Source organism: Etheostoma cragini, chromosome 4 (assembly GCF_013103735.1).
Source record: "Etheostoma cragini isolate CJK2018 chromosome 4, CSU_Ecrag_1.0, whole genome shotgun sequence".
In the NCBI taxonomy this organism is placed as follows: domain Eukaryota; kingdom Metazoa; phylum Chordata; class Actinopteri; order Perciformes; family Percidae; genus Etheostoma; species Etheostoma cragini.
The window spans coordinates 18,177,248-18,198,010 of NC_048410.1; the positions used below are offsets into that span (position 1 = coordinate 18,177,248).

The window sequence follows — 20,763 nt, forward strand, 5'->3', positions numbered from 1 at the left end:
TGAACAGGTGTGGCAATAATCAGGCCTGGGTGTGGCAAGAGAAATTGAACTCAGGTGTGGACAACCACAGTTATAGTAGGTCTTAACAAGGGGGGCAATCACTTTTTCACACAGGGCCATGATGGTTAGGATTTTTTTCACCTTTAATAATAAACACCTTCATTTACAAATTGCATTTTGTGTTTACTTGTGTTGTCCTTGACTACTGTTTAAATTGGTTTGATGTTCCAAAACACTTAAGTGTGACAAACATGCAAAGGAAAAGGAAATGAGGAAGGGGGCAAACACTTTTTCACACCACTGTATGTGTGTGTGCACGCACACGCAACCACACCCACACCCACACAGCATGTATACACTGTGGAAGATAGAGTAACAGGGTTAGTTTAAGGGAGTTGTAAGGAGCCACTTTACGGCTGCGTTCAAACAGTGAAACAGCGATCCTGCGATTAGCCGCAGGTTTGTGTTGAGAAAAGAGACGAGGAAGACAGATCGACTGTGCTCTGTTGTTTCAGCTTTTACACCAACTGCAGGACAGTTCAATGCTTTTGTCTCAACAAAAGAGTCTCAACTTTTCGCTGTCTAGTCCTCTTGAAAAGGAATTGAAGGACTTGCATATTTGCTTCACTGACTGACAGTCATTGCAAAATAGGGTAAATTAAAAAAATTGCTCTCTTTTACTTTTAATAGCTAGATAGAGTGTCAGGTAAGTTGGAGTCGTCTGTTTAGTTCATCTTATTGGATTGGGAATTTGTCTATGATAAAGACATTCATTTTTGTAATATTCTTTTATGCATTATATAATACGATAAAGATGTCATTCATTCATTGTTTGCCTCACCTCCAGCAGAAGGGGTAATTATGTTTGAAACTGCTGGCATTGACAAGACGACCCTTCTCCTTCAGCCACTTGATGATATTCTTGTCGGCATCCTATTAAAAAAAACAACAACACCAGAACAAAAGACATGATTTACAAAATTCAGCTTTAAAGAGTAACATAAAATCAGGCTGAAAAGTAGTGATTGACTGTTCTCTGTGGTAATGTTCTCATGCGGTTGGGTGTGGTCAGAAGTGTGCGGTGTTGCACCTGTTACACCCAGCTGTGATGTCATAATGTATGGAAATACCTTTGAGTACACATATTCATCATTGCTGCCAGGTGAGAAGTTAAAGCAAGGAAGGTCAGTCAGCAAAAACGAGATGTTGTAAGTTGTTTAATATGTATTGTATATATAATGTCAGCAGTATTTAAAACTGCAGTGAATGGCTGACCAACATTTTCTGCACCTCAGAAATGATCTGAATTTTAACCGTGCTTAAAAAAAAAAAACTCTAAAAAATTGTCTTAAAACATGTGTCCTTTACATTGTTTTGTAAAAATCTTCAAATTCAGAAAATCTTGTACATTTATAATATTAAAATATATAAAATATAGCTAAAATATTTGTATTAGTTAGACTATATTATCATGTATCGTATTGTAACACACACACACACACACACACAATAGTTTTACATAGTATTTTATTCTGTACAGACCAGTGGTTGCCTTGTACAAGAGCAACTTATAAAAATATGTTTACTTAGCAATTGGCCAATTTTCAGTATTTTTACTCTATCTATTGTATTTAAGAGAGGTACAAAGTAAAACCATGGCATTTGAAGACTACTGCAGTACTGGCAGTTTGTTTCCACAGCTTTGGCTAGAGCTTAGAAAAAGAAAAATTCTTTATTACTAGGTAAAAATTTCGGATTTTTAATATTTTCTCCTTCAGGTAGGTAAGCACTGGATCCTTGAATGCACCGTGGCTTTATGCTTCCCTCATTCAGATATGATAAATACCACCAGAAAGGTAATGAGAAATTGTCCACTTTGGCATCTGGCTCCTTGTTTACGGCAAAAATCTAATATGCAATCAGCCCTGTGCCTTATTACTCACAGCGCAATTCGCAGGAAGCTCAAAAATATGACTTCTCAGCAAGGTGTTTGGCAGACTGTTGGTTGTGACCTCTTTTTAGAGAGAGAGGTTTTAAAACTTCAGCCAGAGGTACATTTGTTATGCCCTGACCATAGCTCATTAAAACATGAAAGAACACCTGTGATGTGGAGATTCATTGGAACTTTGCCTGCAACCAAATGAGAAAATTTCACCAGCTGGCCAATTTAGTATATGTATTTACTTGATTATTCACACATATTTGTGACTGCATAGCATAATTACACAGCACTGTTTCCGAAACAGTCAGTTTCTTAATTTGAACCACGCTGGCTAAACCCCGAGACCCAGCCTGCCTAGCACTCTAAGGCTGGATTCACACAGCGATTGAATGCCTAACCCCAAATTTCCACCGGTTGCAGAATGGATGCAATGGGCTCCACTGCGTGTTGGGTCCGTGCTCCGCTGTCAGTTAATACCCACCAGGTCCGGATTTGTTGCGGAACGCCTGGGGCCGTGACCGACAGCTGAAGTCCCGAGGAACCACGAGATCTCGCAAATTCATGTAGAATAGAACCACAAAAAACTGTTTCCATCCAGAAGAGTAGAGGGGAAACAACTCTGTGCTTTGTTTTCAAGGTCTAGGGCAGTGAAATATGATCCGCAATGAGCACATTCTATTTTAATTTTAAAAATTAACCGGATGTCTTGTTTTTGTGCTTGACTTCCTGTCCAGCACTATCTGTCGTTTGCTGAATTGCTGCGGAACTACCCGGCGTCGGGCAAAAACAGAAGCTCTGCGTATCTGCTCCGGAGGGCTGCGGATCGCCGGAGCTGAGACGGAGTCGGAACAAAGCTGTACGGCAGTCAGGGAAAATACACATTGACTTTAATGGAAACCTAATTTAATGGAAACCCGTTCCAGAGTGGGTCCGCAAATGTTACGCAACCGGTGGAAATTAGGAGTTAGTGGCACATCTAGTATTTAGAAGTTATAGACAGGGTAAAGCAAAATACAAAAATTATCATTTACTGGGGCTGACTCTGAAAAAAACAAATTTTCAGTACATTTCTTGTTTTGTAGGTTATAATAAGGGTAGGAGAAGGTTAAGAGAGACATAGATAGAGACCAGACGGAGAAGAGGCAAAGTAGACCAGGAAGTAAAGACACGTAATTAAAGAGCACAACAGGCAAATCACAATTGTAAAGAAAATCATCAATACATTATTTTGTATGCACTCACTTCAATCTTTATTAAGTTACAGTTGGTCAACAGAAGAATAAATGGTCAATGGTTGTGTCTTGTCGAAACATTTGGAATAATCGGGGGTACTGTAAAGACCAAGCAAAACACAGATGATATTGGATCTGTTGTGTTTAGGTTGAGATGTGACCCAAACAAGGTGTTGTTGTTTTGTAAAGGGGTGTAATAGGATCCTAAAGTTGGATCGAGAGAAGCAGTGGCTGCAAAAAGTGTGCAGATGTAGCAAAGGAAAGTGACTCAAATGGTGAAAGATGTGGTGGGGTTGATTTGACAAAAATCAAGGGAAGGTGAATTCTGCAAGGGTGTTGTAGGGAAAGGAGTAAAGGAAAAGAAGCTAACAAAGGAGTAACTAAGGACAACTAAGGCCAACAAAAAGGAACCAGGGGGTGCTGCTGGTAGAGCTGGTTAGGAAAGGAGGAGGACAGGGTTGTTTTGAGAAAATTATGTAAGATTTGAAGTATGAAGGACTTGGAGAAATAGGGTGCCAAGCAGACAAGCAAAGACCTAAGGATAAACGGGTCAGGGTGTGGCAAGGTAAGCAATAGAGGTCAAGAAGGGCTGAGTATCAAACCTCAATACTGTAACACAGAGTGCCCCTGGCTTTAAAGTACAGAAAGCTTGCATCAAATGTTTGATCAGACTCATAATCTTGTTGTCTATGTCTACTAATTTATTTGATCAGACACTTCCTGATTTGAATCAAAATTTGGAGGAAAAGAATGCCTTCAAGCCAGAATTTCACTAGAGTAGGCATGCATTTTTCTCTCAGTTTATTACAATTTTTGAATATCATATTTATTGACCATGTTAGGACAACATTTTAAATAATTGTCCCCATTTGATATTTGAAAAAAAGGTTCTGTAGATATAACATATTTCTCAAAGTCAGGTTCCTTTTAGCCTCTGTACTGAAACTCAGGTGTCAAATCAGCACTGGTATAGAAATATTCCAAACAATACCCAGCCCCTTAGAGTAAGAAGGGTAAAGATGGGTAAAGGGAAGAATCGGGTAAGATAGGTGAGAATTCTCCACAATGCTCTTCTCTGTGGCTGCTTTGGACTCTCCTCTCATCCTGGACATTAAACATCTTTGGCAATTCCAAGCCTATGCTCCTCTCCTTCCAGGAGCTTCCTGTAGGTGGCGATCTCGGCATCCAGCTTGAGCTTAATGTGCAGCAGTTCCTGGTAGTCTTGGAGATACTTGGTCATCTCTAATTTGGTTTCACAGAGCTGGGCCTCCAACTGAGCAATGACACCCTCGAGGCTCCCCACCTTATCCATGTGGGACATCTCCATGTCCTCCAGCTGCTGCTCTAGGGCTGAGTTGCGAGCCCTCATCCCATCAATCTGGCTCTGCAGCTCTGTCACTTGGTTGTGGAAGGTTGTGATCTCGTCTTTCATGGTTTTCATTTGCTCTTCATGTTTTCCAGCATGTTCCTTGAGGGTGTCAAACTTGCTCTTGTACCACTTCTCAGCTTCCTGGACGTTGCGGGCAGCAACAGATTCTATCTCTGCGCGCATGTTGCGCAGATAAGCAGCCAGGTCAGGCCTATCGCCATCCAGCTCAGCGCTAATCTTTGAGTCCTCAATCTGCTTCATGAGGTCAGCCACCTCTTCATCATGCAGCTTCTTGAGGAACTCTATCTCAGCCACTAGTTGCTCTATACGCTTCTCCAGCTCTGCCTTCTGCAGAGTGGCACTATCAACATCCTGGCGAAACTCCCTCAGGATCATCTCCGCCTCTTCTTTGAGTGCTAGCTCCTCTTCCAGCTTTAGTCTCCAAACTTCAACCTCCTCTTCAATGTAGCCCCGTTCAATATCAGCTACTCCCTTCTCATTAGTCAGGGCCTCAATCAGCTCTCGCACCTCTTTAAACTTGAGCTCGTATTCCTCTCCGATGCCTGTGGGGCCTCCCTTGTAGCGGCCCTGCAGTGCAGCTAGCTCAGCTTGAAGAGCAGCATTTCTCTGCTCTAGTGCCTGGACCTTCTCAATGTATCCTGCAAACTTGACATTGAGTTCCTGCATCTCCTCTTTCTCGTTGGCATGTTGCTGGTGGATCTCCGTGCCCAACTCAACAGCAGTGCTGCGATAACCGGAGCGTCCACGGCTGTCATAGGAGGATCCACGGCACCGGGAAGGTGATGGGCTCTGAATCCTTGCTCTGCCGCTGGAGCTGCTAACCTGCAGGCTCTTCTGGGTGTAAGATGCAGCTCTCATGTTGTGTAAAATACTGGGTTTGTTTTTTAGTTTACAGAGGAACAGCTGCTCTCTTGGCTTCTCTTTGCGTGTAGCCCACTCCGCGACTGACACTCCCTCAGATCACCTCCGAGTTTTTATGCGGCAAAAAAGAATGTCTCAGACAGCCACGAAACTCACGCTTGGTTTAAACATATTTCAAAAGTAGATTATGACAGACTTTCATAGAACTGTGGCTGCATGCTCTTTATTAGCTAACGCTGTACTGTTACTGACAAAGTGGGTCGAGTCCACTCCCTGGCATTTGAGCCAGGATGTGAAATAGTGATTGAATAATCTTCGACTGCTATTTTTCACTCACTATTCACTAAGGATGGTAATACAGTTGGGTGTGCCAGGGAGGGCACCCTGTCAACTGGTAAACAGTGAAAATGTGCTTTGAGAGCAGGTTTTCCTACACAATTTGGGAAACTGCTCTGACGCTGATTCCCTTAACTCTCTCCACATCAATGTCAATTGACAATGTCAAAGTCATGGACCTAAAGAGATCATTTAAAATTACTTTTGGAAAACATGATGAAAAGGTCATATTCCCATCTCAGTTACCACATTATAAGAAGCCTTAAACCGACCGATGAACAAAATTAAAGGGCACGTTTCAGTGCAACTGTTCAGAATGAAAGAGGAAATAGGTAATTATAGAAAGAAGTATTCTCCGGAGATATAAACAGAGGAAACGGAGAGGAATAGGCAAGAGAGTGCTCAGAAAGCAGTAAATAAAATGCTGAATTAAACCAGCTATCAATATCATTGAGGGTTTTTATATTGTGTTATCAGTGGCTCTTACTACGGGTGGTAACCCAAAATGTCTGCTAACCTAATCTACATGTAAATATCTTATGTGTCACTCACTTTGACGTACTGTCCCGCAAAGTCAGTGACCTCTGAAGTGAAGCAGCCCGAGGCGTCCACAGGGCAGATAGGAGCCTGGTCCCTCTGGATGATCTTGTATTCGGTGCACACCCTGTAGTCATCCTACAGAGGGAATAATACAGTTTAAAAGATTTTGTACAAAGAAGTTGTCATCTATGATAATAAACTTAATACCTTTGGGGTTGGGACTGTTTGTTGGACAATACAAGCAGTTCACAATTTAAGCATTTTATAGATCAATTAACCAATTAAGAAACAAATCATCTGGTAATTAATAATGAAAATAACAGTTAGTTGTAGCCATAATTATAACAAAGTCATGTACAGTAGCCATTTACTACATCCTGAGATTGTAAGTAATTAAGTTACATTATGCAACTAGTTACAAGTTACATTATCTTGATACAGTGACCATTTATTGCAAGCTGTCAATGAAAATAATTAATTGTCTAATCCCTTTGGCAGCCAGTGTCCCTTGTTTAAAGATGTGTTATGACTCCATATTAAATTCATTGTTGAGCTGGATACGTTTGCAGTGTTGAAGGAAGCACTACTGGCATGTGACAGCTATGCATGAAAGATTGGAGTACTGTCCAGCAGTTGTCAATATATTTTGTATTCAAACACCCCGTCAAGATCCAAGATGGATGGTTCATAGGGTCATTTCACATCCAGTCATAACAACATAAAATTTGAAAAATGTATCTTGGCAGCGTATTTCTTCTCACTATATATCTTCAGAGGAAATGCATTTGTGTTCATTTCAATGTAAATGTGATCACTAAATAACAGAACTGTTGCCAGATAAAAAATACAAACATTTAAATGCAAATGTATGTGGGATGTTTATGTGAAAGGTTTATTTTACAGCCCCATAGGGAGTGAGCTGCGGTGAAGTAGGCACAGAGTGCAGAAGGGGAAGCTAAGAAAGAGAGAAAGACTGAGTGTGTATCTGCGGCTGGCTACAGCCACCCGGGGCATCTAACTGCCTTTAACAAGGGCATTTAACATATTAGCATTGATCCAATACATCTGATGGCACTGTAGGAACACATTGAAATGAGTCCACAAAATGATGATGAATCAAGAGTTTCCCCAAACAAGGTCATAGATCTTAAAACCATTGGGCCCTGATTTGTCTTGATGAAATGCGTTGGCCTTGAGCTCAAGTGTTGAAACACCAAATTTATAAATAGTTAATATTATTAATTGTCCTTATTATGAATCATTTATTAGTGTCAAGAAAACAGGTAAATTGACCACTTTAACAACAAAAACCTGCTAATTCAGAAAACAAAAGAAAATACAGAATTAGAACATAATGGAATTGTATATCGCTAAAGGCAACGGTACTAGAGAGACATGGATGACTAAACAGGGACTGGATGCACTTTTTTTTTTTAGCATGGCAGCGAACCATCCATAGAGTTACACCTGACAAAATCTGACCTCGTTTTCATCCAGAGTGCGCTCCATATGAGCATCTGCGAGACTGGATAACAAGCGTACTAGAAGCAACGTTTCAAAAGCACATTTCTCAACTTCATTCCAATTTACTCGAGGAAGAGAAGTACATTATAATTAAAAAGGAGGAGGCTGGGCGTAGTTAGCCTGATAAGAGACAGGTGGAGCCTCGTGAAAGTGACAGAAGGGAGCAGGATCAACGGCAAAGACTGCACACAGTGCACTGTATCTCTGTGCAATTCTAAATGTTGAATAGGCTTAGAGATTTAAATCTTACACCCTGTTAGTCTTGGTTGGTATGGGTCTTGTTGAGAGTCTTGACCAGGCATATGCCTAAGACACTAATAAACTGCCAAAGTACATCCATTATTCATTAGCATCCGATTGATCTGGAAATGTATTACTTTTTTTTAAGACACTTCTATCTAGTTGCAAATCCTCAACTTAAATTAGCAGTTTTTATATCTTGCTATCATACACTTGTGTACGTTTAGCAAACTACAGTAGTGAAACAATTAGTCAATTGACTGGTACTACTTAAGGCTCATTTTATAACTGCTAAATTATTGCTAGTGTGTGCTTTTAAAATTTGCTGTTTCAAATCAGTTTGACTTGAATATCTTAGGATGTCTTCGGTCACAAAAAGAATTGCGATGGGCAATTTTTATTTTTTCTGACATTTTATAAACCAAAAGATTAATATCTTGACAAAAATCAAATAAAACAAATGGACAGTGGAAGACCACTCACAGCTCCAAAGTAAGGTGCCTGGTGGACTACTCCTGTGCCCTCTTCCTCCTTGACGTAGTTATCCATCACCACCTGGAACGCTCCCTGCTCCTCACACTGAAGAGAACCAAGGATGAGGAGAATTAGATAAAGGAAGGCTAGTGGTATGAGGAAGCAAAAGAAATAGAGCCACACATAATAATAGCTAGAGAGAGATTAAGAGACAGATTAAGAGAATGAAACTGTAATGCCACTTTGTAGTCAGACAGGTAATTTAGGTGAGACATAGGCCTGTCTTAATTTTGTGGCAAACGATAAATTAGCCAGTGAAACAGCCAGGAACAAGAACAAAGACTACTAACCTTAGCAAAGTACTGGAAAAGAGGCATGTATTTTTTCCCTTTCAGTGTCTTGCCGGGAAATCTAAAAACACATAAAGTCCATGTTTTATATCATATCTGTAATTCACCTTCATCAAACTTACTTACTCATATTTGTCTAACCAGCATCTGTTTAGTAGTTGATACTGTCCAACCCTCAGATTAATGAAAGGTTGTTGCAGCCCGAGAGAAAGACTGTCAACAGTTCTAAAGGCTGAAAAATCTGACAACTCCTCTGCATGTTTTTGAGGGTAAAAAAAATAAAAATTAACTCAATAAGAGTCTTATCTTCTAATGCCATACTACAGTGGTGCTTTCACCTAAATGCTAATGTTGGCATGCTAACATGTTCACAATGACAATGACAATGACATAAATCTATCTATTCTGGGATAATGGAAAACACTCTGGTTTGGTTAAAATTTCTTTAAGTTGGGCAGTACCAAATTTCTTTGACGTGCGATCAATGTACGTGCTCCATGATTTGGGCCTTGGGCCTCCTTGAGCAGAAAGGTTGGATGAATGGCAATTTTAGTTTCAAAGCCCTTCAAGATGGTTCTCTGGACAATACTAATGTTATTTGCTTGTACTGTTGATTTGAACTGAGATACCACTGGTGTACATCAAGTCTCAAATACCACTGGCTGATGCACACAGCTGATGAAGAGAACCCTCTTCCCGCGCCAAAGGGAGGCCATGCTGGATAGTTTGCAACAGAGACACCTGGACAACTCTATATAGGGTCTAGTGTACTTACTTGTCCAGGATAGCGTACTCGCTCTCTGACTTAAACAGAGCTCCAAGCCTGGCCTCCATCAAAATGTAGGTCTTCTCTGTGGAGTTATCTGAGAGACAAACAGAAAAACACAGGTGAATGCTATTTCCAGAATCATCCCAAGGCTCGTTATATTACATCCTGTATTGCCGTTATCTACTACTGTAACAACGCATCCCATTTCAGGACACAAAGATTAAGAAAAATGAGATGAAGAAAGGTTAAAAAGCATTGACATGACATAAAAAATAGAGTTGTGACAAAATCTCATCCCACTGAGTGTCTCGTCACAACCCTACATAAGAATAACAATCTTTACTAGTGATGCTTTTTACAACAAATTCCAGATGTACTGCAAACGTCTGAAATGGATCTTTTTTTTAAATCAGCAAAAGAACTGTAAAATTGTAGAAATTAATAGTGCCTGACTGAAATGGCTTTAAAAAAAATTTAACCACATTAATGTCATAGTTAACTCGTAATTAACCGCAATTAATCACACATTTTTATCTATTCTAAATGTCACTTCTCACAATTATTTTTTCTCATTTTTATGTTCTTATCAACATGGAAAAGTTGATTGGATTGCTTTGTGCAAATGTTTTATAGTGGAAACAACATTAACATATAGCCTACTGTAGTGTTCAATTTCACACGTAACATTCTCACTTGGTGAAGTCATTCACACTTGGAGCAAATAATCTCCCACACAGTGCAACACTGTCCATCAATAAAAGGGTGATGAGTGGGGTGGGGAAAGGAGAATTCTCATCAGCTGTGTGCTTGGCCATCAAATGGTATTTCAGACTGGTCGTGCTGCGATGATGGCTCAGTTCACAACGACAAAACACACAGATCACTTTGGTCTTGTCAATAGAACTGTTTGCCAACTTTTAAATAGTAAACTTTCCATTCAGAATCTTATTGGCATCCATTTCGTCGTCTCACGCTCGCCATCCAATCAAAACGTAACCTTACTACTCTTTGGCCGGCTCGCAAGCCCAAACAAGTGTATGTGGCGAGCCTGTTTTGTTTCCCGTCTAGCTAGGTCCGGTGTTGTGTTGTAGTTTTTCTAACGTTACTAGTTGTTGCATGTGAAAGCATGTGAAAAAAACTAAAACGTTTGCTAGGCCAAAAAGGAATATTAATCTTGTGATAAAAAGCTGACGCTGTTAAAATGGGTTTGCGTAAACTGCGATAACATGTTTAACTGACAGGACTATTCAATATATTATGTTATTTTGTTTGTGATTGTTTACTGTCCTTTTGAGAAGGGAAGAACCAATCCAATACGTTATGTAACTTACTAATTTAGTTGTTAATTAAATTACTACTTAATTGTTTGTTTTTGATTTCCTTGTCGTTTGTATATTCTTCCATTTTTATTTCATTGTATTTAACCTTTATTTAACCAGTAAAGTCCCATTGAGTTACAGTAACTCTTCTCCCAGGCCTGGCCAAGACTGACGGCAAAAGGTTTCTAAATACAAAAAAGACAGGACAACAGTTACATACTACACCACACATCTCTATACATACTAGAACAAAAACAAGGCATTATACTAAACTTAAGCTGATACAGACATACAGTTTAAAGGGCACATAGTTAAAAGCAAATACACTGTTCATAAAGCATCAAAGAGAGAAAGTAGGTTACAAACAAAAGATAGTACATCCGCAGACACGAGGCCAAAGAAACTGTCAGGAAATAGAACTGGCTATTGGGTGCTGATAAAATAAAAACATTGTTTTAAACATCAAACTTGATGAGGGTGTCCAAACACTTAAATGTTGGACCACTAGCACAATTATGGTTTAGTGCACATAGTTTTTTAACAATAAAAAACAACATTGATTTACACAGCACACAACTATTTAGCAACGGGTATTAACAGATGGAAATAGGCGGCAAGGTTGCGCATTAAACGTGTAACGTTTGGGGAACGTTATGTACCGCAGAATGTATGTTTTAACTGGCTACGCAAGCTGCGCACATACGGGGTAGGATTGTGTGAGTCAAAGGTGAGACGGAGAGCTTTTGCTCTGGGACTGTCGTCCTTTCTTCAGTTTTTGGAGCGGGCACAGCGTTGTGAAAACATCAATCTACTGTCAGCTGTTATCAGAGGACGCAGCTGAGGAAAACAAGAAATAAACACAGAAACTCTGAAAATGAAACGTTACCTGTATATTAAATATATTTTAATTTAAAAGATATAATTACACTTCATGATCCATTTCCATTTAACAGGACCACACACACCTCATGTAAAAAATAGAAGACTGTCCTATTTTTGCGCTTGTAGAGCGGATCTTACGCTGCTCTCGTGCTCGGCGTAGCCAGTGTCACTGACTATAATGAAAGCGTAGTGTTGGAACATCTGCTCCGCTTAGATTACGTGTGGAATGTAGCCTGCCCATAAGTTCAAATTAATTGAACTTTTAAGGCAAGGAAAGAGAAGAAAATTGCCTGTATGTGTGAAAATAGCTTCATGTCATATATTCGTTGCATAATTTTGTCATTGTTCCTCCCCCGTTTTAGAAACACTTCTGGTTAACTGGCCAAATGGGGATGTTACGCAAAATAAGAAGAGAAGAAGAAGTTGAGACCAGGGACAACTGTTGTGAAGAGGGCAAAAACCAAACGGCCTAAGACAGTGAGACACAAAAAGAGAGAGGAGGGGGCAGCATCAATAAAATATGTTTCTTCCCCTCAGTGGTGTGACAAATGATTGCACAGCTCAGACCTGCTGCTGCTGCTGACAGCCCTCAACTCAAACCGCAACAAAGGCAGCGAGGGAAAGAGACAGACAAAGAGAGACAGAAAATGAGAACAACCAAGGACAAAAACAGGTGGATGTGGAGCCAAAGAGAGCGATAAGAAAATGAGTGGGGAAAAGCCGATGAAGATGGAGCAAAAGAGAGGATGGGAGATAAAAAATAACGACTGATCTGGTATAAAAAAAACAAAAAAACATTCATTGGTATTCCAAGACAGTCTCCCATGCAGCAGAGCAGTGGCGGTGCAGTTAGGACAACAGACTGTGCTTCAACAGAGCCCCCTGCAGGATCAAAGGGGACACGACACACTGGCGTGAATCTAGGTCAGCGTTTTAAAAACCCACCAGTTTCTCTCACGGGGAACTGAAGCAGGAGGGTTACAGAAAAGCACTAGCCACCTCTCTGGAGTATTTTGTTTTTTATATATTTGAACAAGGACAGTTTTTTAAGCGACCTGATTTCCGGCATATCCACATTTCTCAGGTCTACATCATACACACACACAGATGTACACAGATGGCTAAAACAAAAATAAAATCAATAATGGCGGAAGTTTATTTAGCTGCTTCAGTTTCAGGGTCCTGGTGTTGTGCCACAGTCATTTCTTACAAATTTAGCCGATAAATAAATTATACATATTTGGCTAAAATTGATGAGTATTTTCTTTGCTGATTAGTAGTGTCATTAGTAGTCATTTAAACGCGTTAACAGCGTGAACACAAACCCATTTTAACGGCGTACATTTTTTTTAATCGCAAGATTAACGTTCTTTTCGGCCTAGCAAACTTTGTAGTTGGTTTTCACTTGATATTGCAACAACTAGTAACGTTAGAAAAACTACAACACCACACCGGATCTAGCTAGACCGCAAACAAAACAACAGGCACGCCACAGACTTACTTGTTTGGGCTTGCGAGCCGGCCAAAGAGTAGTAAGGTCACGTTCTGAGTGGATGGCGAGCGCAAGACGACAAAATGGATGTCAATAAGTTTCTGAATGGAAAGTTTACTATTTAAAGTTGCCAAATGGTGTTATTGACAAGACCAAAGTGATTTTTGTGTTTTGTCGTTGTTAACTGAGCAATCATCGCAGCACGTCCAGTCTGAAATCCCACTTGATGGCCAAGCACACAGCCGATGAGAATTCTCCCCCCCTCGTCAAAGTATTTATTTCATCCTTTTATTGACGGACAGTGTTACGTTGTGTGAGAGATTCGTTGCTCCAAGTGAAAATGTTAAATGGGAAATTGAACACTACAGTAGGCTATATGCCAATGTTGTTTTCAATAAAAAAAAAAAATTGCACAAAGCAAGCCGATCCACTTTTCGTGTTGAAGCATTAAAGTGAGAAAAATAAATAAATAATGGGACATAGGAAATCAAGGGACATTTATAAAACATAAAAATTTGCAATTAATTGCAAGTTAACTATAAAATTGGTTAATTAAATATTTTAATGACAGCACTATTGATTAGTTTTTAATCGACTTAACATGGGGGGAAAATGAAGTTTTGGGTTATGTGTATCTGAGTCGCAACTTTTCAGAGCCTGAAAAGACATCTTAAAATTCTTTGAAAATATCCAATTTACATTGATATGAAACTTTTTACAAAACAGCAGTTTTGTTTGTTTTATTCGGATCCCCATTAGCTTCAGCATTAGCTAAAAGCTATTCTTCCTGGGGTCCTGCAATCAGTTTCTGTGAGAATACTCTTTACGACATCACATTACACACACACACACACACACACATACACACACACACACATTATAACATTTGAAAATACAAATCATAATTAAATCTTACAGTTAACGCAATTAATACAAAAAATAAAGTAAAGTCACTACTCCGAATAGATCATTTTTAAGAAAAAAGATAACAAAAAGCCCTGTAACAGACTCTAATTTGGCATTAAATATTTAAATTCCTTTGAAGGTAGTATGTCTTACGTGATTTTTAAAACCATACGGAGTGTTTTGTTTGATAGAGATAGTCTTTGGGAGAGAGTTCCATTCACACGTTGCTCTGTACCTAACTGAACGTTGAATGGATTTGGTTTTCACTTTAGGTAAAATAAAATTACCTACTACTGCATGCCTCGTTGAATAATGATATGTATCAGTAATAAAGTCCATTTTTGTATATAAAAGGTGTTTTGTTTGTTATAACATTAGAAAAACATTAGCAAATACACAAATCTATTTTTAACTTTAAACCGTGAGAGGCTTTCATGCATTTTATCTAAACCCACACAGAGAGCAACACATGCAGCTTTATTCTGAATCACTTGTAGTTTTTTTATATTAATTGCTTAAGTGGTGGACCAAACCACAGAGCAGTAATCCAGGTGTGAAAAAAACATTGCCGGAAGAACGGGTTTTGCACACCTTTCAATAACTGACAAGGCGTTGCCCTTTTCTGAACAGGTTTGTCCCAACACAACCTTTTGTCAATCATCACACCCAAAAGTTAAGCCTCTTCTCTTTGCTCTACCAAAGTTTTTTCTACACTGATTTCAAGTTTCGGTTTGGAACATAAAGAAAGATGAGTTCCAACCACTAAACTGGTAAGAGTTCATCTTTGAGGATGTGAAACCTGCAAATGTTTTCTGTAAAATTGATTTAAGCAATTAATGACTATCTAAATCGTCATACATTAATTTTTGTCCAATCAGCTAATCAACCCATCATTTCAGCTAATTATAAAACACTCAGTGACCAGTTTATTAGGCACACTTTGCTAAAACCGGACGTAGTCTAATACAACTAGGGTTGCAAAATATAATGTCCATTATCAATAAACGGATTCATTGTTTTGTCTAGATTATCGTTTAAATGCCCATTATAATTTCCCACTGGCTAAAGTCACATCTTCAAATTGTCTTGTTTTGCACTTCCAATCATTGCCGCTCTGAATACAACATCCCTGTAAAAAGTTGATTTAAAATGTTTCAACCTTTATTGAACCAGGTAGACTTGAACAAACCTGCCTTGTTTAAATAATTTAGCCAGTGTTTTTGCTGCCTCCAGCTTCTTTTGAAACCAATTTGTCTTCTAGCTGTGGCAACAGCCACATGCCGAGAATAAAAAGCAACACACCTTCGACGTTGGGTGTGTGTGTGTGTGTGTGTCTGTCACGTTAGGTCACGGCAGTTTCCTATGGATATGACCACCATGAGGCGGTACTAATCTGCAATGGTAAAATGAGAACGGGACACCCGATTATTGTATACAATATTACTGATTTTACAGCAGTGTAGTCTTGAAGCAGAAATACTTAATAAAAGGCACCTTCTTCCTTATATCTCAATTTGCTTTGTTTTGTTTACTTAAATTTGCTTTAGAATTAAATGTGGTTGTTGTTTCGTGTTGTGTATTAAAAGTTCTTCCATTTGAGAAAGATATCAGTTTTCAGGTTAATTGTGGATCACATTCGTGTCTTTACAAACGATCGATCTGAGATGGTGTCATTAACAAGTCATCAATACAAATAAAAAAAAACACTTGTAAGTGCAACCTGTTATAAAGAAATCAGTAGCAAAGTTATTACACAACTATATTTAATTGTCTTTTGTTTAAATCTGACAGGACCATTTTACGTGGGTGAGTCCACATGCACTTGAAGGACAGATAATGTTTTTAAAGTGCCTGCATCAGTTGTCTGTACCTGCATTGTTACTGCTCATGAATGTGAAACATCTAGTAAGATTTAGATAAAAATAAAGTCCCAGTCACTGAGTCTCTTGTCATACAAGGAAAATGAAGTCTTATTTCATCAGCCAAGAAATTCCAACACATTATGGTACAGAAATCCCTTCCTCTGGGTGCAAACAAAGCAGCACTCCCTCTCTGTTAATTTGTTTTTGTTTGTTCTTTCTGAATAAAAACACCCGTCAGCTGATACTGTGGTCCAGAACACTCAACCCACAAGGGAAACAACATTTTCAGCCAGAAAACTCTAGCCTTCGGCTACAGCACTTCCGCAGCATCGTTCAACAAAACTATCAATCCTGGTAATTCAAGTAATCCACAACACAAACAAGTCTGAAGGCAGGATAAGAGAGCCAATATTTCCTCTTTTGTGTTTTTTCTACAATGACTTGAAGAAAGTACAGACGACAGCAACAAAATACTGGTGTTTCTTGACAACATTCAGAAAGTATCCTGACCACAGTATAACACACTGGGACCAGATTCTATTTGTAAGAAAACATTTCAGACCAACAAGTTCCACAGAGAAGCATTCAGTCCCAATCAGCGCATCTGGCTTTTGTATGTCAGTACGAGTGACCAAACCCTAATTATCTAAAACCTACGCTGTGGCCCAATTTCGTACTACACACCAGTCCTAAGCAGGTTTTGAGAATGTAGTGTGTTCACAGTGGAAAAGTGACAAAATAAATACTCAAAATAATCAATATGCATACTTGAAGGACACTTTTCTCACTAAATCAAATATGTATAGAAACAGAGGAGCTACTGGAGCAGCTAGAAAAACCAATCTATGTAATTGTGGACGGTGGTGTCACAGTTTGATTGACATCTAACTGGACAAACATCATCCAAAACAGTACACTATGAAGATTAGTTTGTAGTATATACTGAATACATTTAGTAAGTAGTATGGAACTGAGACACAGCACTTACATCAAGCTTCGTCTCTCACCTTTGACCTTGACGTACAAGAACTCCGGGTTAACGCAGAGGGCCAGGTTGCTTGGCAGTGTCCACGGCGTGGTCGTCCAGGCAATCAACGCCACATCCTCATTTCCAACCAATGGGAAGTTGACAATCACAGATGGGTCCTGAACATCCTGGAGACAAAAGTGAAACAGAGATTAAGTCAATTCAATATCTAGATCTACACAATAGTGTTGTCATGGGTGTTGGGATTCGTGCCAACCTTGTAGTTCTGGTGGGCCTCAAAGTTGGACAGGGGCGTGTTGCAGGCAGTGGAGAAAGGCATGACTTTGACTCCTTGGTAAACCAGACCCTTGTCGTACAGCTGTCTGAACACCCACCTGAATGAAAAGACGACGCACACAAAAAATGTAAAGAAGAAAGGAGAGACAAACTGCACAAAATTGGACAGTCAAGACACGGATTAAGTCTGTTTTCTATGGCATTTTTAATTATATATTGCTTTAAGTGTTTTATTTTAGCAGATTGTTGTTATTCATTATCATGCATGTACTCCTGTTACCTAATTGTTTAAAGCCTGGCTGAAAACTACATGTCCTTCCAGATCATAATTAAGTTAAAAGAACTCCCTGATGAAAAGTACTTTTTGCTAATAGATATACATTAAATAGGGGCTACCTTTATTTCCTTGAATGCAAGTAAAATTCAAATGATGTATCTTTAAGCCAAAACGTGTTTGTATAAGACAGTAGATTTGACTTTTATACCAGACGGTCTCCATGAACCATGGGTAGAGAGTCTTGTAGTCATTCTTGAAGTCAATCCACCTTCCCATTCTCGTCACTGAAGTCTAGGAATTAAAAGAATCAATAAAGAATCAAAAGCTCATAAAAAGTATATGCCCAAATTCTGCATGTAAACTTGTTGTAAACTTCTTTTTTGTCCATGAACAAACAACTTTTCTCAGTACGGTTACAAATTCCTCTCACATATTCAGCTTTTCCTGAATGCTCACCTCCCACTCGATGGAGTATCTCATGACAATATTTCTGCACTGCTTGTTGTACTCGGCAATGCCCATCTTGGCCACGTCTGCAGGCCCTTTGATCCCCAAAGTCTTATCAATCTCATACTCCTATAAAGAGAGAACAAGGGAAAAATAAATAACAAGGGAAAAATCTGTAAATCTTGGCAGATTTTAACAATATTGAAGATTCCTACCACAGGCAGGCCATGACAGTCCCAGCCAAAGCGCCGGTCCACATGGAAGCCGCTCTGGTGGGCGAAGCGGGTAACAATGTCCTTGATGGTGCCGGCCAGGATGTGCCCATAGTGGGGTAGCCCGGTGGCAAATGGAGGGCCATCGTAGAAGGTGTACCTGGTTTGGAAATTAGTAGTAAAATATTTGTTGAGGTCGACGGTATTTTCTTACTGAAGAAAAAAAACAAGTAAGATAAGAGACAACAAGACTATGATGTCTGGAAACACCTTTCTCTCAACCTAACAGACACACAACATTGAGACTGCTCTGTTTAACGAGAGTATTCACGGTTGCATCATAAAGGGAAGTAGCATCTTCACTGCTCTGTGTATCGCTGTATTTAACAAACAGTGAAAGTTTCGAGGAACAGAGAGGGTAAGTTGATAGGGTCTGTAGGCTCACATCCTTCTAAATCGCTATAGTGTTGGTGAGGTGGCAGAGTGTCTGCTTGTGACCCAAGTTCCTCTGTGCTGAAATTTTGCTTTGTTTAACAAATGTTATCATGACGTTGAATCTCTTGTTGGCTGAAGAAGGAAAAAAAAATCTAAATTGTTAGAAAGGTAATTAACTTACAAATTATTCAGTTTAGTAAGATAATATCTGAGCAGAGATTTTAAAACGTAATTTCACGGTCAGTGATTTTTTGTAAACAGTCTTTTTATTACTTATTGTGGTTACTTAAAGTCTAAAAAAGAAAAATCCAAAAATCTGTCTTGGTACTTAACATTTAATGTTTGTGTTGACAGACTTTAGCACACGATTACATTTCTATTTACTTATTATGGAACATCAATGTTTCCATAGTTGCTTACAACAGGTATGTGAAGGACCAAGTACAGATAATCACGAACGTCAAATTCTGAAAGTATGGAATGAAGTCTGACTTGCAACTGCAACTTCTATTCTTGGCAGAGAAACAAACGTAACCATGAACGGCATTCAGATTCAGCAATATGATTATGGTGTTGTTTTTAACCACTTATTAAGTATTCTCAATCCTTTCACAATACATTTTCTTAACAAATATGTAAAGTAGGGGTGCAAGATATAGCAACTCAATATCGTTATTGCACTACATGAAAGGTTTTGCAATAAGCAAGCAATATTTTCATTAGTCATGCTACTGTAATTAATCTGTAGATGATGTTTTTCAATTTCTTTCCTTAAACAGATGCATTCTAAACAAAGAAAACTGTATTTCAGCTGTCATGAGTGAAAGGTTATTTGTAAGAGCTTGCCCTTCAACAGCTTGCCATGGGAATACATCTTGCATAGTAAATCACAATGAAGCAGAAAGTTTGATTTACTTGGGCCTGTTCTTGGACTGTTTGAGGCATTCCTGGAAGCAGTCCTTTTGTTGCCAGAACTGCAGAATCTTCTCCTCCTCAGAGGCAAAGTTGATGGACTCAGGAACTGGCTCCACCATGGCGTCTGCCAAAAAAAACAGAAACCAAAACCGAATGTCAATTCATGTGAAGGAAGAACCTGAAATACATTCCATTCTACGTGTCACAAAGAACCCATACGGATTTTTTTTTTCCCCTTGCAAAAGTAGTTCCCATTAAAATATCAATGATTGGCCCTAATACAAATAACTCAACCAAGGCTGAGTAAGTGTCACTTTCAGCACACATTGACCCACATGCTACGTATTGTATAGGACAAGTTGGGAAATTATACCTACATTTTATTTAAAAATAAGGTGTCTTCCTCATGGAATGTCTCGCACCCTCCTCAGACCCTTTTGGATCTTATTAATAACTTAGCTAGCCGACTTTCAAAACCTGTCGGTGCTCGACAGTTAGTCAACAGAACCTTTTCAACATTTTAAGTGCTATAGTCAATGCTATCTAAAACAGTATTTCCACGTCGGACATGCAAACACAGAAACTATGCCAAGACTGATTTATTACGTCCAATAAGTCACTTTCTCCACAGCAGTTAGAATGACACCTCCTTGTTGTTGGCTAGCAGGCTAAGCTAGCTGGCCAATGCTTTAGTTGCCGTTAGTTAGCTAGCTTGTACCCTTAGCTAAACGGATAGTAAAGTTTGTTAAAGGCAGCGTTTGAACGCTCACAAATACTATCAGCTGTACAATGAAGTGTTGTAGTAATCAAACCTTTAAGTTATGAATATAGAGTTTGAATGGTCCTACTCACATTTTATCTGCCACACAGAGACAAGAAATGATGCAAGCCGGAGTCAGCGTGAGCGGAAGTGACGATATAACGCAACCTAAGGAAATCTTTGATGAAAATAAAAGGCTGCTGCGTTACAAAATAAGACATCCTCCATCTGCGCAACCAACATAATACTTAAAAGAAATGAACATTGCACACTACCTTACTAGTGTCATTTTATTCTCCTACTTTACTTTTTTTTTAAACAATATTTTACGTTT

At 39.1% G+C, this 20,763-nt stretch overlaps 2 protein-coding genes across 2 annotated transcripts in view; both read right to left on the minus strand.

The window, feature by feature from the left end:
* Positions 1 to 20,743, minus strand: part of iars1 (isoleucyl-tRNA synthetase 1) — a 55,389-nt gene extending 34,646 nt beyond the window's left edge. Inside the window, exons 1-12 of the mRNA XM_034868896.1 lie at positions 20,522 to 20,743; positions 19,670 to 19,793; positions 18,323 to 18,479; positions 18,117 to 18,236; positions 17,869 to 17,951; positions 17,364 to 17,481; positions 17,127 to 17,274; positions 9,665 to 9,752; positions 8,890 to 8,950; positions 8,549 to 8,644; positions 6,314 to 6,436; positions 842 to 933 (exon numbers count right to left, since the gene is read on the minus strand). Coding sequence (XP_034724787.1) covers positions 842 to 933; positions 6,314 to 6,436; positions 8,549 to 8,644; positions 8,890 to 8,950; positions 9,665 to 9,752; positions 17,127 to 17,274; positions 17,364 to 17,481; positions 17,869 to 17,951; positions 18,117 to 18,236; positions 18,323 to 18,479; positions 19,670 to 19,788 — 1,205 coding nt within the window. The 5' untranslated portion in view covers positions 19,789 to 19,793; positions 20,522 to 20,743. The remainder of the gene's footprint in view (positions 1 to 841; positions 934 to 6,313; positions 6,437 to 8,548; positions 8,645 to 8,889; positions 8,951 to 9,664; positions 9,753 to 17,126; positions 17,275 to 17,363; positions 17,482 to 17,868; positions 17,952 to 18,116; positions 18,237 to 18,322; positions 18,480 to 19,669; positions 19,794 to 20,521) is intronic.
* On the minus strand, positions 3,354 to 5,519 carry LOC117943040 (desmin-like). Its single transcript, XM_034868930.1, has one exon. The coding sequence runs from the start codon at positions 5,420 to 5,422 to the stop codon at positions 4,286 to 4,288; it is 1,137 nt and encodes a 378-aa protein (XP_034724821.1). The 5' UTR covers positions 5,423 to 5,519; the 3' UTR covers positions 3,354 to 4,285.
* Positions 20,744 to 20,763: the final 20 nt, after the last annotated feature.

Excerpts from the sequence above, each read along its gene's own strand:
- LOC117943040 (XM_034868930.1), bottom strand. The coding sequence starts at position 5,422 with ATGAGAGCTGCATCTTACACCCAGAAGAGCCTGCAGGTTAGCAGCTCC.